At 49.9% G+C, this 26,314-nt stretch overlaps 1 protein-coding gene across 1 annotated transcript in view; it reads right to left on the bottom strand.

The window, feature by feature from the left end:
• LOC106609610 (exocyst complex component 4) overlaps positions 1-26,314 on the bottom strand; it is an 816,839-nt gene that overhangs the window by 54,219 nt on the left and 736,306 nt on the right. The window contains exons 12-14 of the mRNA XM_045700059.1: positions 24,674-24,810; positions 20,779-20,934; positions 6,428-6,606 (exon numbers count right to left, since the gene is read on the bottom strand). Of these exons, the coding sequence (XP_045556015.1) occupies positions 6,428-6,606; positions 20,779-20,934; positions 24,674-24,810 (472 nt within the window). The remainder of the gene's footprint in view (positions 1-6,427; positions 6,607-20,778; positions 20,935-24,673; positions 24,811-26,314) is intronic.

Below are 26,314 nucleotides of genomic sequence, written 5' to 3' on the forward strand. Positions count from 1 at the left end.
ACCTCTGATGTAGGGAGTAGGGTACTATCTACCTCTGATGTAGGGAGTAGGGTACTATCTACCTCTGATGTAGGGAGTAGGGTACTATCTACCTCTGATGTAGGGAGTAGGGTACTATCTACCTCTGATGTAGGGAGTAGGGTACTATCTACCTCTGATGTAGGGAGTAGGGTGCTATCTACCTCTGATGTAGGGAGTAGGGTACTATCTACCTCTGATGTAGGGAGTAGGGTACTATCTACCTCTGATGTAGGGAGTAGGGTACTATCTACCCCTGATGTAGGGAGTAGGGTGCTATCTACCCCTGATGTAGGGAGTAGGGTACTATCTACCCCTGATGTAGGGAGTAGGGTACTATCTACCTCTGATGTAGGGAGTAGGGTGCTATCTACCTCTGATGTAGGGAGTAGGGTACTATCTACCTCTGATGTAGGGAGTAGGGTACTATCTACCCCTGATGTAGGGAGTAGGGTACTATCTACCTCTGATGTAGGGAGTAGGGTACTATCTACCTCTGATGTAGGGAGTAGGTACTATCTACCCCTGATGTAGGGGAGTAGGGTGCTATCTACCTCTGATGTAGGGAGTAGGGTACTATCTACCCCTGATGTAGGGAGTAGGGTGCTATCTACCTCTGATGTAGGGAGTAGGGTGCTATCTACCTCTGATGTAGGGAGTAGGGTACTATCTACCTCTGATGTAGGGAGTAGGGTACTATCTACCTCTGATGTAGGGGAGTAGGGTACTATCTACCCCTGATGTAGGGAGTAGGGTACTATCTACCTCTGATGTAGGGAGTAGGGTACTATCTACCCCTGATGTAGGGAGTAGGGTACTATCTACCCCTGATGTAGGGAGTAGGGTGCTATCTACCCCTGATGTGGGGAGTAGGGTGCTATCTACCTCTGATGTAGGGAGTAGGGTACTATCTACCTCTGATGTAGGGAGTAGGGTACTATCTACCCCTGATGTAGGGAGTAGGGTACTATCTACCCTCTGATGTAGGGAGTAGGGTACTATCTACCCTCTGATGTAGGGAGTAGGGTACTATCTACCTCTGATGTAGGGAGTAGGGTACTATCTACCTCTGATGTAGGGAGTAGGGTACTATCTACCTCTGATGTAGGGAGTAGGGTACTATCTACCCTCTGATGTAGGGAGTAGGGTGCTATCTACCCCTGATGTAGGGAGTAGGGTACTATCTACCCCTGATGTAGGGAGTAGGGTACTATCTACCTCTGATGTAGGGAGTAGGGTACTATCTACCTCTGATGTAGGGGAGTAGGGTACTATCTACCTCTGATGTAGGGAGTAGGGTACTATCTACCTCTGATGTAGGGGAGTAGGGTACTATCTACCTCTGATGTAGGGAGTAGGGTACTATCTACCTCTGATGTAGGGAGTAGGGTACTATCTACCCCTGATGTAGGGAGTAGGGTGCTATCTACCCCTGATGTAGGGAGTAGGGTACTATCTACCTCTGATGTAGGGAGTAGGGTGCTATCTACCTCTGATGTAGGGAGTAGGGTACTATATACCCCTGATGTAGGGAGTAGGGTGCTATCTACCTCTGATGTAGGGAGTAGGGTACTATATACCCCTGATGTAGGGAGTAGGGTACTATCTACCTCTGATGTAGGGAGTAGGGTGCTATCTACCTCTGATGTAGGGAGTAGGGTGCTATCTACCTCTGATGTAGGGAGTAGGGTGCTATCTACCTCTGATGTAGGGAGTAGGGTGCTATCTACCTCTGATGTAGGGAGTAGGGTACTATCTACCTCTGATGTAGGGAGTAGGGTGCTATCTACCCCTGATGTAGGGAGTAGGGTGCTATCTACCTCTGATGTAGGGAGTAGGGTGCTATCTACCTCTGATGTAGGGAGTAGGGTGCTATCTACCTCTGATGTAGGGAGTAGGGTACTATCTACCTCTGATGTAGGGAGTAGGGTACTATCTACCCCTGATGTAGGGAGTAGGGTACTATCTACCTCTGATGTAGGGAGTAGGGTACTATCTACCTCTGATGTAGGGAGTAGGGTACTATCTACCTCTGATGTAGGGAGTAGGGTACTATCTACCTCTGATGTAGGGAGTAGGGTACTATCTACCTCTGATGTAGGGAGTAGGGTACTATCTACCTCTGATGTAGGGAGTAGGGTACTATCTACCCCTGATGTAGGGAGTAGGGTGCTATCTACCCCTGATGTAGGGAGTAGGGTACTATCTACCTCTGATGTAGGGAGTAGGGTGCTATCTACCCCTGATGTAGGGAGTAGGGTGCTATCTACCTCTGATGTAGGGAGTAGGGTGCTATCTACCCCTGATGTAGGGAGTAGGGTACTATCTACCTCTGATGTAGGGAGTAGGGTACTATCTACCTCTGATGTAGGGAGTAGGGTACTATCTACCCCTGATGTAGGGAGTAGGGTGCTATCTACCCCTGATGTAGGGAGTAGGGTGCTATCTACCTCTGATGTAGGGAGTAGGGTACTATCTACCTCTGATGTAGGGAGTAGGGTACTATCTACCTCTGATGTAGGGAGTAGGGTACTATCTACCTCTGATGTAAGGCACCTCTGGGGTTTGTGGTATATGGCCAATGTATCCAGGCACTCCACATTGCGTCATGTGTAAGAACAGCCCTTAGCCGTGGTATATTGGACATATATCACACCCCCTCAGGCTTTCTGCTTAAATATACCACAGCTGTCAGCCAATCAGCCTTCAGGGCTCGAACCACCCAGTTTATATGAACAATAAACACTCACTCACACAAACAGAAGAATGAAACATTAAAACACATGACAACCAGACAGACATGACAATCAGACAGACATGACAATCAGACAGACATGAGTCAGACAGACATGAGTCAGACAGACATGAGTCAGACAGACATGACAGTGGGACAGACATGACAGTGGGACAGACATGACAGTCAGACAGACAGACATGACAGTCAGACAGACAGACAGACATGACAGTCAGACAGACAGACAGACATGACAGTCAGACAGACAGACAGACAGACATGACAGTCAGACAGACAGACATGACAGTCAGACATGACAGTCAGACAGACATGACAGTCAGACAGTCAGACATGACAGTCAGACAGTCAGACATGACAGTCAGACAGTCAGACAGACATGACAGTCAGACAGACATGATAGTTAGACAGACAGATAGCTAGACAGACAGACAGCTAGACAGACAGACATGACAGTCAGACAGACAGCTAGACAGACAGACATGACAGTCAGACAGACATGACAGTCAGACAGACAGGACAGCCAGACAGTCATGAGTCAGACAGACATGACAGTTAGACAGACAGATAGCTAGACAGACAGACAGACATGACAGCTAGACAGACAGACAGAGACATGACAGTCAGACAGACAGATAGCTAGACAGACATGACAGTCAGACAGACATGAGTCAGACAGACATGACAGTGAGACAGACATGATAGTTAGACAGACAGACAGCTAGACAGACAGACATTACAGCCAGACAGACATGACAGCCAGACAGACAGATAGCTAGACAGACAGACATGACAGCCAGACAGACATGACAGCCAGACAGACATGACAGCCAGACAGACATGACAGCCAGACAGACATGACAGCCAGACAGACAGACATGCCTGCAGATCCAGTTTCTAGAAACATACACACACAGCTGTTCCCAGCAGAAAGCGGCCATCACATTGGCAGGCGCCCTCAGTGTGTGTGTGTTGTGTGTGTTGGTTGTGTGTGTGTCAACTCAGGTAAATATTGTCTGAGAGGATTAGGCGTCCAGAGCGGCGCCCAGATGGGCGATAAGACCCTCGCCCTTGCCACCCTCACGGCCAATCACCATTAGAGTACACACACACACTGGATGACCGCTGTCTCTCTGTCATATCAAACACACATACCCCACACGATTGTTTAATCAAATTAAGATTAAATTAAGATTCAGCAGCGTCTTGACAGAGGCAGTGTGTATTTATCATGCTAATCTTCTCCTTGCCTTATCCCTGTCTCTGTGTGTCTCTCTCTGTGTGTGTGTGTGTGTCTCTCTGTGTGTGTGTGTGTCTCTCTCTGTGTGTGTGTGTGTGTCTCTCTCTGTGTCTCTCTCTGTGTCTGTGTGTGTCTCTCTCTGTGTCTGTGTCTCTGTGTCTGTGTGTGTGTGTGTGTGTGTGTGTGTGTGTGTGTGTGTGTGTGTGTGTGTGTGTGTGTGTGTGTGTGTGTGTGTGTGTGTGTGTTTTACAGATGCAGCCCAGCCACAGACATTGGGAGGTGATTATAGGAAATGTCCATCTTAGACTGATTTCTCTGGGTCGCTCTACCTCCTGCTTACGAGGCTGGGCCAATTTATTTAACTAGGCAAGTCAGTTAAGAACAAATTCTTATTTACAATGACGGCCTACCCCAGCCAAACCCAGACGATGCTGGGCCAATTGTGCGCCGCCCTATCTGACTCCCAATCACGGTCGGTTGTGATACAGCCTGGAATCAAACCAGGGTCGGTAGTAACGCCTCTAGCACTGAGATACAGTGCCTTGGACCGCTGTGATACAGCCTGGAATTGAACCAGGGTCTGTAGTAACGCCTCTAGCACTGAGATGCAGTGCCTTAGACCGTAGCGCCACTCCTTTGGGGGGCCGATGTTGGTTCTGTAAATAATTGGCTGATAGATTAACAGTATAGCAGAGCATCAGCGTACTGTACCAGCTGTATATGGTAGTTCACAGATTACACACTGACTCCGCTTACGCCGGTCCCCTGTTAGTATGTCCAACAGTTATGGGTCTTACTATGATTTCATTCACAATACATCTGTTGGCACTAATATCCCTCCATAGTGCTCTGCCCTCCTCTTTTAAACAACGCTCCAACTGAAACACACAGGAAGGACAATGACACCGCAGTCCCACATTTCCTGCCTGAAACAGCCCTATTAGAGAATGAGGAGGACAACAACAGAAATAAGCTTGGTGTTTAATGTATGTAATGTTGATTGTTAATTATCCAATACATTAAATCAATCAATCAAGTGATGTGGTTTCACGTAAACGCTTTATGTATCGTAATGCTTTTGGTAGAAACCTCAATGACTAAACTCTATGACTCTGGTCCTGTCTGTCTCAAGGTCGTTCATTCGTTCCACTACCGTGGAGGAACATGGGTGCTACAGGACCTCGCCACACTCAAAGGACAGCCGGCCCGACTGAAAGATTCCTTCATCTAGCACGGCCATCACACCGCAGAGAGAGAGAAAGAAAACGTGTACGAGTCGAGGAAGACAAGAGAAAGAAAATGACTTGTCCATACCTGACTACCTCTGTAATATAAAATCCAATTTAGGGAAGAAGGGGGAAACGGAGAGATAAGAAGGGAGGTTTTATTCTCTCCCTCCGCCATCCCGCGCCGAGCCCCATCAACCTAGGCAAACACTAAATAATGAACAATACTGTGGCTGTCCCGCCACGATAAAACACACTCCATTAATGCCACTCGGCAGAATTAATGATAATTATGCCACGTTCGCCGCCCGTTCTCTTATTGAATTCTTATCTGAGCTGCCGAGGAGGAAGGAACAGCGCTCCGACTGTCTCCCCCCCCCTCCCCCCCAAAAAACAATAGAAAGAAAATCCCTCATTTAAGTCGTTCTGAAAGGGGAAGTTCACAGAGGAAATGGGAACTTTTAAAGGTGTATAATGAAAGAGGTGACATGGGACGCAACAGAGGAAGAACTCAGTCACTTTCATGCTCTGGAACAGGTGATCACAACGCTGAGCTTAAGATGGGCTGTGTCCTTTTTACGTGTGTGTGTGTGTGTGTGTGTTCTGCTGATGACAATGGAACACACAGCCATGATCACTGATAAATGAGGTCTCTGTAAACACAGTGAGTAAAAGGTCTTTGACAGTTCTGAAACAAACCACACACACTTCCAGGACTAATTAGAGCGTGGATAAAGTGGTGTGTGTGTCTGGAGGCTCTCCTACCTGGCTCTAATTAGGTCATTCACTCAGACAAACTCTTAATGACAGAGAGGAAAACTACTGCTGTGTGTGTGTGTGTGTGTCTGAGAGAATAAATAACTTCAGCTACTGCTACTAATCATGACTATTAAGGTGTCAGACTACAGTGTGTGTACATATACATTGGGAGTGGATGTGTATACTAGTGGCAGTATGTACAGTCATTAGAACAAAACGTTAGACATGTTAGCAATATGGAACCTCTGCTTGTGTTGTATACTGTTAATTCATTGGCTGTGTAGGACAGGTGTTGAACAAGCAGCCCTTCAGTCCACACACACCTCACCCCTGCACCCCTCCCCACGCACACCCCACCAGCCCTGCATGAATGGAAGCCATAAGGTGTGTGTGTATGTATGCCTGCCTCTGCGTGGGTGCGTGTATACTCACTGGCAGCGTGGGGCAGGTTGATGAAGAAGCCTTTGAGTCTGGAGGACAGCCACTCCATGCTCTCCTGCAGGTTGGCCAGGGTCTTCAGGTCGCTCACGTCACGCAGGATCTCGTTCTGCGGGATCAGCTTGTCACCCAGGTTACCCGTCAGCACCTCTGACTCCTTGGCAAACGCCATCCTGGATCGGTGGGAATGGAGGAGGAGAGAGGAAATGGAGGAGGAGAGAGGGAATGGAGGAGGAGAGGGGGAATGGAGGAGGAGTGGGGGAATGGAGGAGGAGAGAGGGAATGGAGGAGGAGAGAGGGGAATGGAGGAGGAGAGGGGGAATGGAGGAGGAGTGGGGGAATGGAGGAGGAGAGAGGGAATGGAGGAGGAGAGGGGGAATGGAGGAGGAGAGGGGAATGGAGGAGGAGAGGGGGAATGGAGGAGGAGAGAGGGAATGGAGGAGGAGAGGGGGAATGGAGGAGGAGAGAGGGAATGGAGGAGGAGAGAGGGAATGGAGGAGGAGAGAGGGAATGGAGGAGGAGAGGGGGAATGGAGGAGGAGAGGGGAATGGAGGAGGAGAGGGGGAATGGAGGAGGAGAGGAATGGAGGAGGAGAGGGGGAATGGAGGAGGAGAGAGGAAACAAAAAAAGTTATATTAGACAAAATCAGTCAATGTCATACGTTCTAGACAGGTTCTAAAATGGTCATGAGAGTAGTTAGAAGTAACTGCCTGATCTTCAAACGAGGCTTAGCCTGGTCCCAGATCTGTTTGAACTAACTGCCTGATCTTCAAACAAGGCTTAGCCTGGTCCCAGATCTGTTTGAACTAACTGCCTGATCTTCAAACAAGGCTTAGCCTGGTCCCAGATCTGTTTGAACTAACTGCTTGATCTTCAAACAAGGGCTAGCCTGGTCCCAGATCTGTTTGAACTAACTGCCTGATCTTCAAACAAGGGCTAGCCTGGTCCCAGATCTGTTTGAACTAACTGCCTGATCTTCAAACAAGGGCTAGCCTGGTCCCAGATCTGTTTGAACTAACTGCCTGATCTTCAAACAAGGGCTAGCCTGGTCCCAGATCTGTTTGAACTAACTGCCTGATCTTCAAACAAGGCTTAGCCTGGTCCCAGATCTGTTTGAACTAACTGCTTGATCTTCAAACAAGGCTTAGCCTGGTCCCAGATCTGTTTGAACTAACTGCCTGATCTTCAAACAAGGGCTAGCCTGGTCCCAGATCTGTTTGAACTAACTGCCTGATCTTCAAACAAGGCTTAGCCTGGTCCCAGATCTGTTTGAACTAAAAGCCTAATATTCAAACAAGGGTTAGCCTGGTCCCAGATCGGTTTGTACCATCTTTCCAAATTCTTTGGTCATTGTTTGGCTTCATAATGACAACAGGAGATGGGAGGCTCTGGGACCAGGGTAGAGAGAGAAGGGTTTCCCTTCTGGATATAGAAGATGGGAAGCTCTGGGACCAGGGTAGAGAGAGAAGGGTTTCCCTTCTGGATATAGGAGATGGGAAGCTCTGGGACCAGGGTAGAGAGAGAAGGGTTTCTCTTCTGGATATAGGAGATGGGAAGCTCTGGGACCAGGGTAGAGAGAGAAGGGTTTCCCTTCTGGATATAGGAGATGGGAAGCTCTGGGACCAGGGTAGAGAGAGAAGGGTTTCCCTTCTGGATATAGGAGATGGGAAGCTGGGACCAGGGTAGAGAGAGAAGGGTTTCCATTCTGGATATAGGAGATGGGAAGCTCTGGGACCAGGGTAGAGAGAGAAGGGTTTCCCTTCTGGATATAGGAGATGGGAAGCTCTGGGACCAGGGTAGAGAGAGAAGGGTTTCCATTCTGGATATAGGAGATGGGAAGCTCTGGGACCAGGGTAGAGAGAGAAGGGTTTCCCTTCTGGATATAGGAGATGGGAAGCTCTGGGACCAGGGTAGAGAGAGAAGGGTTTCTCTTCTGGATATAGGAGATGGGAAGCTCTGGGACCAGGGTAGAGAGAGAAGGGTTTCCCTTCTAGATATAGGAGATGGGAAGCTCTGGGACCAGGGTAGAGAGAGAGAAGGGTTTCCCTTCTAGATATAGGAGATGGGAAGCTCTGGGACCAGGGTAGAGAGAGAAGGGTTTCTCTTCTGGATATAGGAGATGGGAAGCTCTGGGACCAGGGTAGAGAGAGAAGGGTTTCTCTTCTGGATATAGGAGATGGGAAGCTCTGGGACCAGGGTAGAGAGAGAAGGGTTTCCATTCTGGATATAGGAGATGGGAAGCTCTGGGACCAGGGTAGAGAGAGAAGGGTTTCCCTTCTAGATATAGGAGATGGGAAGCTCTGGGACCAGGGTAGAGAGAGAGAAGGGTTTCCCTTCTGGATATAGGAGATGGGAAGCTCTGGGACCAGGGTAGAGAGAGAAGGATTTCTCTTCTGGATATAGGAGATGGGAAGCTCTGGGACCAGGGTAGAGAGAGAAGGGTTTCTCTTCTGGATATAGGAGATGGGAAGCTCTGGGACCAGGGTAGAGAGAGAGAAGGGTTTCCCTTCTGGATATAGGAGATGGGAAGCTCTGGGACCAGGGTAGAGAGAGAAGGGTTTCCCTTCTGGATATAGGAGATGGGGAGCTCTGGGACCAGGGTAGAGAGAGAAGGGTTTCCCTTCTGGATATAGGAGATGGGAAGCTCTGGGACCAGGGTAGAGAGAGAAGGGTTTCTCTTCTAGATATAGGAGATGGGAAGCTCTGGGACCAGGGTAGAGAGAGAAGGGTTTCCCTTCTGGATATAGGAGATGGGAAGCTCTGGGACCAGGGGTAGAGAGAGAAGGGTTTCCCTTCTGGATATAGGAGATGGGAAGCTCTGGGACCAGGGTAGAGAGAGAAGGGTTTCCCTTCTGGATATAGGAGATGGGAAGCTCTGGGACCAGGGTAGAGAGAGAAGGGTTTCCCTTCTGGATATAGGAGATGGGAAGCTCTGGGACCAGGGTAGAGAGAGAGAAGGGTTTCCCTTCTGGATATAGGATATGGGAAGCTCTGGGACCAGGGTAGAGAGAGAAGGGTTTCTCTTCTGGATATGGGTCGTGCATTAAGAGTAGGGGCTTAAAACCTGCCAACAGTTCCAGATAAGGATTCCCTAGAATGAAGGAGAGGACAGTAGTGGAAGGCAGGAGGATAGTGAAAAGGAGAAGGACATTTATTGGAGGGTGAGGAGGATTAGGGGGGGACTATAATAACAATCCCACGGTCCCCTGCACAGAGGATGGCTGGCACCATGTGGAGCTGGACCCTGGACGGACGGACAGACAGACCAGTCACATCACCTCCAGCATGCATCTAAATGAGGCCTTGGGCTTCCAGTAATAACCTTTACTTTGATTTAGGACTGACTGACTAACTTAGTTCAGTCACCACAGGCCCAATGATGAGCTAGTAACTGGAGCAGATAGAGAGATAGAGACAGACAGAGACAGAAAGAGACCGAGATACAAAGAGAAAGAAAGAAAGAAAGAAAGAAAGAAAGAAAGAAAGAAAGAAAGAAAGAAAGAAAGAAAGAAAGAAAGAAAGAAAGAAAGAAAGAGAGCTCTATTTTAAGGCAATGTGATGTTTCAGACTTCACACATGCTGGCAGACACTTGACAAGAACACAGCCTTGAGGAGAACACAGCCTTGAGGAGAACACAGCCTTGAGGAGAACACAGCCTTGAGGAGAACACAGCCTTGAGGAGAACACAGCCTTGAGGAGAACACAGCCTTGAGGAGAACACAGCAAAGAAAATCCTATTTTTTTTGTGTGACTACCGACTAGCAGCCTTGGTGAATTCACTTAAATATCAAAACTCGAAAGAGAGACGGAGAAAGAGAGAGAAAGAGAATGAAAGAGAGAGAAAACAGAGAATGAAAGAGAGAGAGAAAACAGAGAATGAAAGAGAGAGAGAGAAAACAGAGAATGAAAGAGAGAGAAAGAAAACAGAGAATGAAAGAGAGAGAAAGAAAGTGAGAGAGAAAACAGAGAATGAAAGAGAGAAAACAGAGAATGAAAGAGAGCAGGAAGAACTGAATGACTTGTTCCAAGCAGGGACCTTATTACTGCAGCGTGATCAAAAGGAGAGCTGGGTTGCCAGACGTGGAGCCTCTAATCCCTCAAAACAATGTTGAAATTGTCTGTGGCTGTGACTCAAATTAAAAAAGCCTCAAAGATTCTCCTTGCATTTAAATCCATCACCCATTCATTGATTTATTTACTTTACAATTCCAGGCCGGTGAGCATCCATCCTGAAGACAGCACACGTTGAAAGCACTGTCAATAAGGATGACCCACCTTCTCCTCCCAAATTATTTGGTTCCCTCCTACCTTCAGATAAATAACGTTACATCCTTATGGGGCAATCACTACTTCCTGTACATGACTGTCTTGTTCAACCACAGCATGTTGAAGAAGGGCTGGAGGGAGTGAGGATACTGTTCTGTGTGTTTGTGTTAGGGTGGAGGGGGTGAGGATACTGTTCTGTGTGTTTGTGTTAGGGTGGAGGGGTGGTGAGGATACTGTTCTGTGTGTTTGTGTTAGGGTGGAGGGGGAGGTGAGGATACTGTTCTGTGTGTTTGTGTTAGGGTGGAAGGGGTGAGGATACTGTTCTGTGTGTTTGTGTTAGGGTGGAGGGGTGGTGAGGACACTGTTCTGTGTGTTTGTGTTAGGGTGGAGAGGGTGAGGATACTGTTCTGTGTGTTTGTGTTAGGGTGGAGGGGGTGAGGATACTGTTCTGTGTGTTTGTGTTAGGGTGGAGGGGTGAGGATACTGTTCTGTGTGTTTGTGTTAGGGTGGAGGGGGTGAGGATACTGTTCTGTGTGTTTGTGTTAGGGTGGAGGGTGGTGAGGATACTGTTCTGTGTGTTTGTGTTAGGGTGGAGGGGTGGTGAGGACACTGTTCTGTGTGTTTGTGTTAGGGTGGAGGGGTGGTGAGGATACTGTTCTGTGTGTTTGTGTTAGGGTGGAGGGGGGGTGAGGATACTGTTCTGTGTGTTTGTGTTAGGGTGGAGGGGTGGTGGGATACTGTTCTGTGTGTTTGTGTTAGGGTGGAGGGAGTAAGGATACTGTTCTGTGTGTTTGTGTTAGGGTGGAGGGGGTAAGGATACTGTTCTGTGTGTTTGTGTTAGGGTGGAGGGGTGGTGAGGATACTGTTCTGTGTGTTTGTGTTAGGGTGGAGGGGGTGAGGATACTGTTCTGTGTGTTTGTGTTAGGGTGGAGGGGTGGTGAGGATACTGTTCTGTGTGTTTGTGTTAGGGTGGAGGGGAGGTGAGGATACTGTTCTGTGTGTTTGTGTTAGGGTGGAGGGGTGGTGAGGATACTGTTCTGTGTGTTAGGGTGGAGGGGGAGGTGAGGATACTGTTCTGTGTGTTAGGGTGGAGGGGGAGGTGAGGATACTGTTCTGTGTGTTTGTGTTAGGGTGGAGGGGTGGTGAGGATACTGTTCTGTGTGTTTGTGTTAGGGTGGAGGGGTGGTGAGGATACTGTTCTGTGTGTTTGTGTTAGGGTGGAGGGGTGGTGAGGATACTGTTCTGTGTGTTTGTGTTAGGGTGGAGGGGAGGTGAGGATACTGTTCTGTGTGTTTGTGTTAGGTTGGAGGGGTGGTGAGGATACTGTTCTGTGTGTTTGTGTTAGGGTGGAGGGGTGGTGAGGATACTGTTCTGTGTGTTTGTGTTAGGGTGGAGGGGGGTGAGGATACTGTTCTGTGTGTTTGTGTTAGGGTGGAGGGGTGGTGAGGATACTGTTCTGTGTGTTAGGGTGGAGGGGGAGGTGAGGATACTGTTCTGTGTGTTTGTGTTAGGGTGGAGGGGTGGTGAGGATACTGTTCTGTGTGTTTGTGTTAGGGTAGAGGGGGAGGGGAGGATACTGTTCTGTGTGTTTGTGTTAGGGTGGAGGGGGTGAGGATACTGTTCTGTGTGTTTGTGTTAGGGTGGAGAGGGTGAGGATACTGTTCTGTGTGTTTGTGTTAGGGTGGAGGGGGTGAGGATACTGTTCTGTGTGTTTGTGTTAGGGTGGAGGGGGTGAGGATACTGTTCTGTGTGTTTGTGTTAGGGTGGAGGGGTGGTGAGGATACTGTTCTGTGTGTTTGTGTTAGGGTGGAGGGGGTGGTGAGGATACTGTTCTGTGTGTTTGTGTTAGGGTGGAGGGGGTGAGGATACTGTTCTGTGTGTTTGTGTTAGGGTGGAGGGGGTGAGGATACTGTTCTGTGTGTTTGTGTTAGGGTGGAGGGGTGAGGATACTGTTCTGTGTGTTTGTGTTAGGGTGGAGGGGTGGTGAGGATACTGTTCTGTGTGTTTGTGTTAGGGTGGAGGGGGAGGTGAGGATACTGTTCTGTGTGTTTGTGTTAGGGTGGAGGGGGAGGTGAGGATACTGTTCTGTGTGTTTGTGTTAGGGTGGAGGGAGTGAGGATACTGTTCTGTGTGTTTGTGTTAGGGTGGAGGGGTGGTGGGATACTGTTCTGTGTGTTTGTGTTAGGGTGGAGGGAGTGAGGATACTGTTCTGTGTGTTTGTGTTAGGGTGGAGGGAGTGAGGATACTGTTCTGTGTGTTAGGGTGGAGGGGTGGTGAGGATACTGTTCTGTGTGTTTGTGTTAGGGTGGAGGGAGTGAGGATACTGTTCTGTGTGTTTGTGTTAGGGTGGAGGGGGTGAGGATACTGTTCTGTGTGTTTGTGTTAGGGTGGAGGGGTGGTGAGGATACTGTTCTGTGTGTTAGGGTGGAGGGGGAGGTGAGGATACTGTTCTGTGTGTTTGTGTTAGGGTGGAGGGGTGGTGAGGATACTGTTCTGTGTGTTTGTGTTAGGGTGGAGGGGTGGTGAGGATACTGTTCTGTGTGTTTGTGTTAGGGTAGAGGGGGAGGTGAGGATACTGTTCTGTGTGTTTGTGTTAGGGTGGAGGGGGTGAGGATACTGTTCTGTGTGTTTGTGTTAGGGTGGAGGGGGTGAGGATACTGTTCTGTGTGTTTGTGTTAGGGTGGAGGGGTGGTGAGGATACTGTTCTGTGTGTTTGTGTTAGGGTGGAGGGGTGGTGAGGACACTGTTCTGTGTGTTTGTGTTAGGGTGGAGGGGGAGGTGAGGATACTGTTCTGTGTGTTAGGGTGGAGGGAGTGAGGATACTGTTCTGTGTGTTTGTGTTAGGGTGGAGGGGTGGTGAGGATACTGTTCTGTGTGTTAGGGTTGAGGGGGTGAGGATACTGTTCTGTGTGTTTGTGTTAGGGTGGAGGGGTGGTGAGGACACTGTTCTGTGTGTTTGTGTTAGGTTGGAGGGGTGGTGAGGATACTGTTCTGTGTGTTTGTGTTAGGGTGGAGGGGTGGTGAGGATACTGTTCTGTGTGTTTGTGTTAGGGTGGAGGGGGGGTGAGGATACTGTTCTGTGTGTTTGTGTTAGGGTGGAGGGGTGGTGAGGATACTGTTCTGTGTGTTAGGGTGGAGGGGAGGTGAGGATACTGTTCTGTGTGTTTGTGTTAGGGTGGAGGGGTGGTGAGGATACTGTTCTGTGTGTTTGTGTTAGGGTAGAGGGGGAGGAGGATACTGTTCTGTGTGTTTGTGTTAGGGTGGAGGGGGTGAGGATACTGTTCTGTGTGTTTGTGTTAGGGTGGAGAGGGTGAGGATACTGTTCTGTGTGTTTGTGTTAGGGTGGAGGGGTGAGGATACTGTTCTGTGTGTTTGTGTTAGGGTGGAGGGGGTGAGGATACTGTTCTGTGTGTTTGTGTTAGGGTGGAGGGGTGGTGAGGATACTGTTCTGTGTGTTTGTGTTAGGGTGGAGGGGGTGGTGAGGATACTGTTCTGTGTGTTTGTGTTAGGGTGGAGGGGGTGAGGATACTGTTCTGTGTGTTTGTGTTAGGGTGGAGGGGTGAGGATACTGTTCTGTGTGTTTGTGTTAGGGTGGAGGGGTGGTGAGGATACTGTTCTGTGTGTTTGTGTTTGGGTGGTGGGGGTGGTGAGGATACTGTTCTGTGTGTTTGTGTTAGGGTGGAGGGGGAGGTGAGGATACTGTTCTGTGTGTTTGTGTTAGGGTGGAGGGAGTGAGGATACTGTTCTGTGTGTTTGTGTTAGGGTGGAGGGGAGTGAGGATACTGTTCTGTGTGTTTGTGTTAGGGTGGAGGAGTGAGGATACTGTTCTGTGTGTTAGGGTGGAGGGGTGGTGAGGATACTGTTCTGTGTGTTTGTGTTAGGGTGGAGGGAGTGAGGATACTGTTCTGTGTGTTTGTGTTAGGGTGGAGGGGGTGAGGATACTGTTCTGTGTGTTTGTGTTAGGGTGGAGGGGTGGTGAGGATACTGTTCTGTGTGTTAGGGTGGAGGGGGAGGTGAGGATACTGTTCTGTGTGTTTGTGTTAGGGTGGAGGGGTGGTGAGGATACTGTTCTGTGTGTTTGTGTTAGGGTGGAGGGGTGGTGAGGATACTGTTCTGTGTGTTTGTGTTAGGGTAGAGGGGAGGTGAGGATACTGTTCTGTGTGTTTGTGTTAGGGTGGAGGGGGTGAGGATACTGTTCTGTGTGTTTGTGTTAGGGTGGAGGGGTGGTGAGGATACTGTTCTGTGTGTTTGTGTTAGGGTGGAGGGGTGGTGAGGACACTGTTCTGTGTGTTTGTGTTAGGGTGGAGGGGTGGTGAGGACACTGTTCTGTGTGTTTGTGTTAGGGTGGAGGGGTGGTGAGGACACTGTTCTGTGTGTTTGTGTTAGGGTGGAGGGGTGGTGAGGATACTGTTCTGTGTGTTTGTGTTAGGGTGGAGGGGTGGTGAGGACACTGTTCTGTGTGTTTGTGTTAGGGTGGAGGGGGAGGTGAGGATACTGTTCTGTGTGTTAGGGTGGAGGGAGTGAGGATACTGTTCTGTGTGTTTGTGTTAGGGTGGAGGGGTGGTGAGGATACTGTTCTGTGTGTTAGGGTTGAGGGGGTGAGGATACTGTTCTGTGTGTTTGTGTTAGGGTGGAGGGGTGGTGAGGACACTGTTCTGTGTGTTTGTGTTAGGGTGGAGGGGGTGAGGATACTGTTCTGTGTGTTTGTGTTAGGGTGGAGGGGTGGTGAGGATACTGTTCTGTGTGTTAGGGTGGAGGGGTGAGGATACTGTTCTGTGTGTTTGTGTTAGGGTGGAGGGTGGTGAGGATACTGTTCTGTGTGTTTGTGTTAGGGTGGAGGGAGTGAGGACACTGTTCTGTGTGTTTGTGTTAGGGTGGAGGGAGGGATGAGGATACTGTTCTGTGTGTTTGTGTTAGGGTGGAGGGGTGGTGAGGATACTGTTCTGTGTGTTTGTGTTGGGGTGGAGGGGTGGTGAGGACACTGTTCTGTGTGTTTGTGTTAGGGTGGAGGGGAGGTGAGGATACTGTTCTGTGTGTTTGTGTTAGGGTGGAGGGGTGAGGATACTGTTCTGTGTGTTTGCGTTAGGGTGGAGGGGTGAGGATACTGTTCTGTGTGTTTGCGTTAGGGTGGAGGGGGTGAGGATACTGTTCTGTGTGTTTGTGTTAGGGTGGAGGGGAGGTGAGGATACTGTTCTGTGTGTTTGTGTTAGGGTGGAGGGGGTGAGGATACTGTTCTGTGTGTTTGCGTTAGGGTGGAGGGGGTGAGGATACTGTTCTGTGTGTTTGCGTTAGGGTGGAGGGGGTGAGGATACTGTTCTGTGTGTTTGTGTTAGGGTGGAGGGGAGGATACTGTTCTGTGTGTTTGTGTTAGGGTGGAGGGAGGTGAGGATACTGTTCTGTGTGTTTGTGTTAGGGTGGAGGGGTGGTGAGGATACTGTTCTGTGTGTTTGTGTTAGGGTGGAGGGAGGTGAGGATACTGTTCTGTGTGTTTGTGTTAGGGTGGAGGGTGGTGAGGATACTGTTCTGTGTGTTTGTGTTAGGGTGGAGGGAGGTGAGGATACTGTTCTGTGTGTTTTTGTTAGGGTGGAGGGGTGGTGAGGATACTGTTCTGTGTGTTTGTGTTAGGGTGGAGGGGTGGTGAGGATACTGTTCTGTGTGTTTGTGTTAGGGTGGAGGGGAGGTGAGGATACTGTTCTGTGTGTTTGTGTTAGGGTGGAGGGGTGGTGAGGATACTGTTCTGTGTGTTTGTGTTAGGGTGGAGGGGTGGTGAGGATACTGTTCTGTGTGTTTGTGTTAGGGTGGAGTGAGAGAGTGAGGATACTGTTCTGTGCGTTTGTGTTAGGGTGGAGGGATGGTGAGGATACTGTTCTGTGCGTTTGTGTTAGGGTGGAGGGGTGGTGAGGATACTGTTCTGTGTGTTTGTGTTAGGGTGGAGTGAGAGAGTGAGGACACTGTTCTGTGTGTTTGTGTTAGGGTGAAGGGGGTGAGGATACTGTTCTGTGTGTTTGTGTTAGGGTGGAGGGGTGGTGAGGATACTGTTCTGTGTGTTTGTGTTAGGGTGGAGGGGTGGTGAGGATACTGTTCTGTGTGTTAGGGTGGAGGGGGAGGTGAGGATACTGTTCTGTGTGTTTGTGTTAGGGTGGAGGGGTGGTGAGGATACTGTTCTGTGTGTTTGTGTTAGGGTAGAGTGGGAGGTGAGGAGACTGTTCTGTGTGTTTGTGTTAGGGTGGAGGGGTGGTGAGGAAACTGTTCTGTGTGTTTGTGTTAGGGTGGAGGGGAGGATACTGTTCTGTGTGTTTGTGTTAGGGTGGAGGTGGTGAGGATACTGTTCTGTGTGTTTGTGTTAGGGTGGAGGGGTGGTGAGGATACTGTTCTGTGTGTTTGTGTTAGGGTGGAGGGGTGGTGAGGATACTGTTCTGTGTGTTTGTGTTAGGGTGGAGGGGAGGTGAGGATACTGTTCTGTGTGTTTGTGTTAGGGTGGAGGGGTGGTGAGGATACTGTTCTGTGTGTTTGTGTTAGGGTGGAGGAGGTGAGGATACTGTTCTGTGTGTTTGTGTTAGGGTGGAGGGAGTGAGGATACTGTTCTGTGTGTTTGTGTTAGGGTGGAGGGAGGGGATGAGGATACTGTTCTGTGTGTTTGTGTTAGGGTGGAGGGGTGGTGAGGATACTGTTCTGTGTGTTAGGGTGGAGGGAGTGAGGATACTGTTCTGTGTGTTTGTGTTAGGGTGGAGGGGTGGTGAGGATACTGTTCTGTGTGTTTGTGTTAGGGTGGAGGGAGTGAGGACACTGTTCTGTGTGTTTGTGTTAGGGTGGAGGGGTGGTGAGGATACTGTTCTGTGTGTTTGTGTTAGGGTGGAGGGAGGGGATGAGGATACTGTTCTGTGTGTTTGTGTTAGGGTGGAGGGGTGGTGAGGATACTGTTCTGTGTGTTTGTGTTGGGGTGGAGGGGTGGTGAGGACACTGTTCTGTGTGTTTGTGTTAGGGTGGAGGGGGAGGTGAGGATACCGTTCAGGGTGTGTTTGTGTTAGGGTGGAGTGAGAGAGTGAGGATACTGTTCTGTGCGTTTGTGTTAGGGTGGAGGGGTGGTGAGGATACTGTTCTGTGTGTTTGTGTTAGGGTGGAGGAGGTGAGGATACTGTTCTGTGCGTTTGTGTTAGGGTGGAGGGGTGGTGAGGACACTGTTCTGTGCGTTTGTGTTAGGGTGGAGGGGTGGTGAGGATACTGTTCTGTGCGTTTGTGTTAGGGTGGAGGGTGGTGAGGATACTGTTCTGTGTGTTTGTGTTAGGGTGGAGTGAGAGAGGTGAGGATACTGTTCTGTGTGTTTGTGTTAGGGTGGAGTGAGAGAGTGAGGACACTGTTCTGTGTGTTTGTGTTAGGGTGGAGGGGTGGTGAGGATACTGTTCTGTGTGTTTGTGTTAGGGTGAAGGGGGTGAGGATACTGTTCTGTGTGTTTGTGTTAGGGTGGAGGGGTGGTGAGGATACTGTTCTGTGTGTTTGTGTTAGGGTGGAGGTGTGGTGAGGATACTGTTCTGTGTGTTTGTGTTAGGGTGGAGGGGTGGTGAGGATACTGTTCTGTGTGTTTGTGTTAGGGTGGAGGGGTGGTGAGGATACTGTTCTGTGTGTTTGTGTTAGGGTAGAGTGGGAGGTGAGGATACTGTTCTGTGTGTTTGTGTTAGGGTGGAGGGGGTGAGGATACTGTTCTGTGTGTTTGTGTTAGGGTGGAGGGGGTGAGGATACTGTTCTGTGTGTTTGTGTTAGGGTGGAGGGGTGGTGAGGACACTGTTCTGTGTGTTAGGGTGGAGGGGGTGAGGATACTGTTCTGTGTGTTTGTGTTAGGGTGGAGGGGAGGTGAGGATACTGTTCTGTGTGTTTGTGTTAGGGTGGAGGGGTGGTGAGGATACTGTTCTGTGTGTTAGGGTGGAGGGGTAAGGATACTGTTCTGTGTGTTTGTGTTAGGGTGGAGGGGTGGTGAGGATACTGTTCTGTGTGTTTGTGTTAGGGTGGAGGGGTGGTGAGGATACTGTTCTGTGTGTTTGTGTTGGGGTGGAGGGGTGGTGAGGATACTGTTCTGTGTGTTTGTGTTAGGGTGGAGGGGAGGTGAGGATACCGTTCTGTGTGTTAGGGTGGAGGGGGGGTGAGGATACTGTTCTGTGTGTTTGTGTTAGGGTGGAGGGGTGGTGAGGATACTGTTCTGTGTGTTTGTGTTAGGGTGGAGGGGGAGGTGAGGATACCGTTCTGTGTGTTTGTGTTAGGGTGGAGGGGGAGGGGAGGATACTGTTCTGTGTGTTTGTGTTAGGGTGGAGGGGTGAGGATACTGTTCTGTGTGTTTGTGTTAGGGTGGAGGGGTGGTGAGGATACTGTTCTGTGTGTTTGTGTTAGGGTGGAGTGAGGGAGTGAGGATACTGTTCTGTGTGTTTGTGTTAGGGTGGAGGGTGGTGAGGACACTGTTCTGTGTGTTTGTGTTAGGGTGGAGGGGGGTGAGGATACTGTTCTGTGTGTTTGTGTTAGGGTGGAGGGTGGTGAGGATACTGTTCTGTGTGTTTGTGTTAGGGTGGAGGGAGGTGAGGATACTGTTCTGTGTGTTTGTGTTAGGGTGGAGGGGTGGTGAGGATACAGTTCTGTGTGTTTGTGTTAGGGTGGAGGGGTGAGGATACTGTTCTGTGTGTTTGTGTTAGGGTGGAGTGAGGGAGTGAGGATACTGTTCTGTGTGTTTGTGTTAGGGTGGAGGGGTGATGATACTGTTCTGTGTTTGTGTTAGGGTGGAGGGGTGGTGAGGATACTGTTCTGTGTGTTTGTGTTAGGGTGGAGGGGGTGAGGATACTGTTCTGTGTGTTTGTGTTAGGGTGGAGTGAGGGAGTGAGGATACTGTTCTGTGTGTTTGTGTTAGGGTGGAGGGGGATGAGGATACTGTTCTGTGTGTTTGTGTTAGGGTGGAGGGGTGGTGAGGAAACTGTTCTGTGTGTTTGTGTTAGGGTGGAGGGGTGGTGAGGATACTGTTCTGTGTGTTTGTGTTAGGGTGGAGGGGAGGTGAGGATACTGTTCTGTGTGTTTGTGTTAGGGTGGAGGGGTGGTGAGGAAACTGTTCTGTGTGTTTGTGTTAGGGTGGAGGGGTGGTGAGGATACTGTTCTGTGTGTTTGTGTTAGGGTGGAGGGAGTGAGGATACTGTTCTGTGTGTTTGTGTTAGGGTGGAGGGGTGGTGAGGATACTGTTCTGTGTGTTTGTGTTAGGGTGGAGGGGTGGTGAGGATACTGTTCTGTGTGTTTGTGTTAGGGTGGAGGGGTGGTGAGGATACTGTTCTGTGTGTTTGTGTTAGGGTGGAGGGTGGTGAGGATACTGTTCTGTGTGTTTGTGTTAGGGTGGAGGGGAGGTGAGGATACTGTTCTGTGTGTTTGTGTTAGGGTGGAGGGGGTGAGGATACTGTTCTGTGTGTTTGTGTTAGGGTTGAGGGGGTGAGGATACTGTTCTGTGTGTTTGTGTTAGGGTGGAGGGGAGGATACTGTTCTGTGTGTTTGTGTTAGGGTGGAGGGAGGATACTGTTCTGTGTGTTTGTGTTAGGGTGGAGGGGTGGTGAGGATACTGTTCTGTGTGTTTGTGTTAGGGTGGAGTGGGGGAGTGAGGATACTGTTCTGTGTGTTTGTGTTAGGGTTGAGGGGGTGAGGATACTGTTCTGTGTGTTTGTGTTAGGGTGGAGGGGGTGAGGATACTGTTCTGTGCGTTTGTGTTAGGGTGGAGGGATGGTGAGGATACTGTTCTGTGCGTTTGTGTTAGGGTGGAGGGGTGGTGAGGATACTGTTCTGTGTGTTTGTGTTAGGGTGGAGTGAGAGAGTGAGGATACTGTTCTGTGTGTTTGTGTTAGGGTGGAGTGAGAGAGTGAGGATACTGTTCTGTGCGTTTGTGTTAGGGTGGAGGGGAGGTGAAGATACTGTTCTGTGCGTTTGTGTTAGGGTGGAGGGGTGGTGAGGATACTGTTCTGTGTGTTTGTGTTAGGGTGGAGTGAGAGAGTGAGGATACTGTTCTGTGTGTTTGTGTTAGGGTGGAGGGGTGGTGAGGATACTGTTCTGTGTGTTTGTGTGTGACCTGGTGAAGTCCTCCTCGTCCTCTCTCTTCTGTCGGAGCTGTCTGGGCTGGGCCATGTTAGCCCAGTTGGGCAGAGACTGGAGCAGTCGGCTGATGTCCTCGTCCTTAGACCACGACGCACTGATGGTCAGCTTCTCCTCACACTGGACTATGCCCCTGGGACACACAGGACAGAGAGAGATCATCAACTGTATAGTACAGACAGACAGCATAGCATGAGGGTGGATGGAGACAGATTGCCTGCATGAGGATAACTGCTTAGCTGGATCATCCACAGAACCACCCATCAACACAGCAGGCAGCTGAGGCACAGTGTTTCCACACCCATAGAGGAAGTAACACCTAGTCAGGTGAGAGGAGAGGTAGAGGGGTAGAGGAGAGGTAGAAGATGGAGGGGTAGAGGATGGAGGGGTAGAGGATGGAGGGGTAGAGGAGAGGTAGAGGATGGAGGGGTAGAGGAGAGGTAGAGGATGTAAGAGTAGAGGATGGAGGAGTAGAGGAGAGGTAGAAGATGGAGAGGTAGAGGGTGGAGAGGTAGAGGGTGGAGGGGTAGAGGAGAGGTAGAGGATGGAGGGGAAGAGGATGGAGGGGTAGAGGAGAGGTAGAGGATGGAGGGGTAGAGGAGGAGGTAGAGGATGGAGGGGTAGAGGATGGAGGGGTAGAGGAGAGGTAGAGGGTGGAGGGGTAGAGGAGAGGTAGAGAATGGAGGGGTAGAGGATGGAGGGGTAGAGGAGAGGTAGAGGGTGGAGGGGTAGAGGAGAGGTAGAGAATGGAGGGGTAGAGGATGGAGGGGTAGAGGATGGATGAGTAGAGGATGGAGGGGTAGAGGAGAGGTAGAGGATGGAGGGGTAGAGGATGGAGGAGTAGAGGATGGAGAGGTAGAGGAGGAGGTAGAGGATGGAGGGGTAGAGGATGGAGGAGTAGAGGATGGAGAGGTAGAGGATGGAGGAGTAGAGGATGGAGGAGTAGAGGATGGAGAGGTAGAGGATGGAGGAGTAGAGGATGGAGGAGTAGAGGATGGAGAGGAAGAGGATGGAGGAAGGAGGATGGAGAGGAAGAGGATGGAGGAGTAGAGGATGGAGAGGTAGAGGATGGAGGGGTAGAGGATGGAGAGGAAGAGGATGGAGAGGTAGAGGATGGAGGAGTAGAGGATGGTGGAGTAGAGGATGGAGGAGTAGAGGATGGAGGAGTAGAGGATGGAGGAGTAGAGGATGGAGGGGTAGATGATGGAGGAGTAGAGGATGGAGGGGTAGAGGATGGAGAGGTAGAGGATGGAGGGGTAGAGGATGGAGGAGTAGAGGATGGAGAGGTAGAGGATGGAGAGGAAGAGGATGGAGGAGTAGAGGATGGAGGGGTAGAGGATGGAGGGGTAGAGGATGGAGAGGTAGAGGATGGAGGGGTAGAGGATGGAGGAGTAGAGGATGGAGGAGTAGAGGATGGAGGAGTAGAGGATGGAGGAGTAGAGGATGGAGGTGTAGAGGATGGAGAGGTAGAGGATGGAGGGGTAGAGGATGGAGGAGTAGAGGATGGAGGAGTAGAGGATGGAGGTGTAGAGGATGGAGGAGTAGAGGATGGAGGTATAGAGGATGGAGGTGTAGAGGATGGAGAGGTAGAGGATGGAGGAGTAGAGGGGAGGTAGAGGATGGAGGTGTAGAGGATGGAGGAGTATAGGAGAGGTAGAGGATGGAGAGGTAGAGGATGGAGGTGTAGAGGATGGAGGAGTATAGGAGAGGTAGAGGATGGAGAGGTAGAGGATGGAGGGGTAGAGGATGGAGGGGTAGAGGATGGAGGAGTGTAGGAGATGTAGAGGATGGAGGAGTATAGGAGAGGTAGAGGATGGAGGTGTAGAGGATGGAGGTGTAGAGGATGGAGGTATAGAGGATGGAGAGGTAGAGGATGGAGAGGTAGAGGATGGAGGGGTAGAGGATGGAGAGTTTGAGGATGGAGGTGTAGAGGATGGAGAGGTAGAGGATGGAGGGGTAGAGGATGGAGGTGTAGAGGATGGAGAGGTAGAGGATGGAGGGATAGAGGATGGAGGTGTAGAGGATGGAGAGGTAGAGGATGGAGGGATAGAGGATGGAGAGGTAGAGGATGGAGGAGTAGAGGATGGAGGGGTAGAGGATGGAGGTGTAGAGGATGGAGAGGTAGAGGATGGAGAGGTAGAGGATGGAGGTGTAGAGGATGGAGAGGTAGAGGATGGAGAGGTAGAGGATGGAGGGATAGAGGATGGAGAGGTAGAGGATGGAGGAGTAGAGGATGGAGGGGTAGAGGATGGAGGGGTAGAGGATGGAGAGGTAGAGGATGGAGGTGTAGAGGATGGAGAGGTAGAGGATGGAGAGGTAGAGGATGGAGGTGTAGAGGATGGAGGTGTAGAGGATGGAGGTGTAGAGGATGGAGAGGTAGAGGATGGAGGGATAGAGGATGGAGAGGTAGAGGATGGAGGAGTAGAGGATGGAGGGGTAGAGGATGTAGGTGTAGAGGATGGAGAGGTAGAGGATGGAGGGGTAGAGGATGGAGGTGTAGAGGATGGAGAGGTAGAGGATGGAGAGGTAGAGGATGGAGGTGTAGAGGATGGAGGTGTAGAGGATGGAGAGGTAGAGGATGGAGGTGTAGAGGATGGAGAGGTAGAGGATGGAGGGATAGAGGATGGAGAGGTAGAGGATGGAGGAGTAGAGGATGGAGAGGTAGAGGATGGAGGTGTAGAGGATGGAGGTGTAGAGGATGGAGGTATAGAGGATGGAGGTGTAGAGGATGGAGGTATAGAGGATGGAGGAGTATAGGAGAGGTAGAGGATGGAGGGGTAGAGGATGGAGGGGTAGAGGATGGAGGGGTAGAGGATGGAGGGATAGAGGATGGAGAGGTAGAGGATGGAGGAGTAGAGGATGGAGGGGTAGAGGATGGAGAGGTAGAGGATGGAGGGGTAGAGGATGGAGAGGTAGAGGATGGAGGGATAGAGGATGGAGAGGTAGAGGATGGAGGGGTAGAGGATGGAGAGGTAGAGGATGGAGGTATAGAGGATGGAGGTGTAGAGGATGGAGGTATAGAGGATGGAGGTGTAGAGGATGGAGGTATAGAGGATGGAGGAGTATAGGAGAGGTAGAGGATGGAGGTGTAGAGGATGGAGGTGTTATTGGATGGAGGAGTTGAGGAGGGGTAGAGGATGGAGGGGTAGAGGATGGAGGGGTAGAGGATGGAGGAGTAGAGGGGCGGCAGAGCGCTGTCTCTCCATCTGCACAGAGGTCAGCCTAAACCTAAGCCTGGGGTTCAGCCAGATGAAGACAAACACAGCACAGGTGTGAGGGTGTGTCAGAGAGAGAGCACTGCTGAAGTCCAATATACACTCAGGCAGAACAAACTGACAGTTTGAGTTTCTATACCTTCTAGCAAGGAAGAGAGGAACCACTTTCCTCATGCTGGTCCTGAGTCAGTCTAACTCTTACCTGTATGAGGTGTTGCAGACCTCCTTGTACTCCTTCAGCTGGTCCTGAGTCAGTCTAACTCTTACCTGTATGAGGTGTTGCAGACCTCCTTGTACTCCTTCAGCTGGTCCTGAGTCAGTCTAACTCTTACCTGTATGAGGTGTTGCAGACCTCCTTGTACTCCTTCAGCTGGTCCTGAGTCAGTCTAACTCTTACCTGTATGAGGTGTTGCAGACCTCCTTGTACTCCTTCAGCTGGTCCTGAGTCAGTCTAACTCTTACCTGTATGAGGTGTTGCAGACCTCCTTGTACTCCTTCAGCTGGTCCTGAGTCAGTCTAACTCTTACCTGTATGAGGTGTTGCAGACCTCCTTGTACTCCTTCAGCTGGTCCTGAGTCAGTCTAACTCTTACCTGTATGAGGTGTTGCAGACCTCCTTGTACTCCTTCAGCTGGTCCTGAGTCAGTCTAACTCTTACCTGTATGAGGTGTTGCAGACCTCCTTGTACTCCTTCAGCTTGTCACAGACCATCTCCAGGAACTGGTTGGAGTAGGCACTCAGGTCCTGCATCAGAGTCATCAGGTCCTGGATGGACTTCTCCACTACTACTGTGCTCTGGAGAGGACACACAAATACAGGCTTAATACATTCAGAATTATACATGAAATGTTTCATTTCAGGCAGAACTAATAAAGCTCCTTACATGGAGGTAGAGAATATGTTTCAGCTGTTAATACTTATAGACACGAGTGAAACTATGTTTTGCTCTTTGTTCTCATTATAAAAAAGAACGCAGTTCAAATTATATATCAAATAAAGAAATAAATATGACACATATTGTGGTTTGACAATGTGAAAGAGTCCTAACCTCATCCCACATAACATGTTTCATTTCAACCACAAAACTGTCACTGTCGCCTCAGCTCTGAGCCCAGTGATCCTTGTAATTCAGCCACTCCCTTGTCCTCCCTTAACCAGGAAACATATCACTGAGTCCCAAATGACACCCTATTCCCTATATAGTGCACTACTTTTGACCAGGTCCCAGGGCTCTGGACAAAAGTAGTACACTATATAGGGAATATGGTGCAATTTGGGATGCAGTATCTCCTTACAGCCACTAGAAGGAGAGCAGATGCAGTGTAACACCAGTGTTGAGGAGTGGGTCTGTCAAGTCTCTCCTGTCCGATGTGCAAAGCCGTCAGCAAGCAACCAATCTAATACAATGACTATATTCTCCTGTCAGGGACTGGATGCTGTTGGGAGCTTGTCATTGTCAACGATATACCACCGTGTCAAAGGAGTGGCAGGAGGTGTGTGTGTGTGTGTGTGTGTGTGTGTGTGTGTGTGTGAGAGAGAGAGATCAGGTGAGTGTGTGTGTAGGTGTGTACCTATGCCTACACGCATGACAAGATCCCCAGCGAGCTCTGACAAAACTACAGTCATTACAGGTTAGCCAGAGTAGTGTTACAAATAGCAGGACGGAAGCAGACACTTCAATACACACACACATACACACACCTAACTTGGCACCACTGCCACAGACCTACACTACATGACCAGAAGTATTTGGACCTGGCTCGCAGTCGGCGTTCTAATTCATCCCACAGGTGTTCAATGGGGTTGAGGTCAGGGCTATGTGGAAGCCAGTTAAGTTCTTCCACACCAATCTCGACAAACCATTTCTGGATGGACCTCGCTCCCGTCGAACAGTTCTTGTGTTGACGTTGCATTCAGAGGCAGCTGATCCGTCTGCCGACGTAATAGCACGAGGGGGCCACAACAGACTTTCTTCCGTCGCGACGTCCCTCCAAGGCCCTTCTGTTAGCTTGCTAGCCCCGGCCCGCTAGCTGCCTGAAGCCACTCACTGGACTCCTACGATCACTCGGCTACACATGCCTCTCGCTAACGTCAATATGACTTGTCCATTGCCGTTTTGGTTAGTAATTATTGCCTTATTTCACTGTAGAGCCTCTAGCCCTGCTCAATACGCCTTATTTAACACTTTAGTTCCACCTACCACACATGCGGTGACGTCACCTGGTTTAAATTATATTTCTAGAGACAATATCTCTTTCATCTTCACTCTATGCACAGGTTTACCCTCACTGTATTCACA

This window comes from Salmo salar, chromosome ssa17 (genome assembly GCF_905237065.1).
Source record: "Salmo salar chromosome ssa17, Ssal_v3.1, whole genome shotgun sequence".
NCBI lineage: Eukaryota > Metazoa > Chordata > Actinopteri > Salmoniformes > Salmonidae > Salmo > Salmo salar.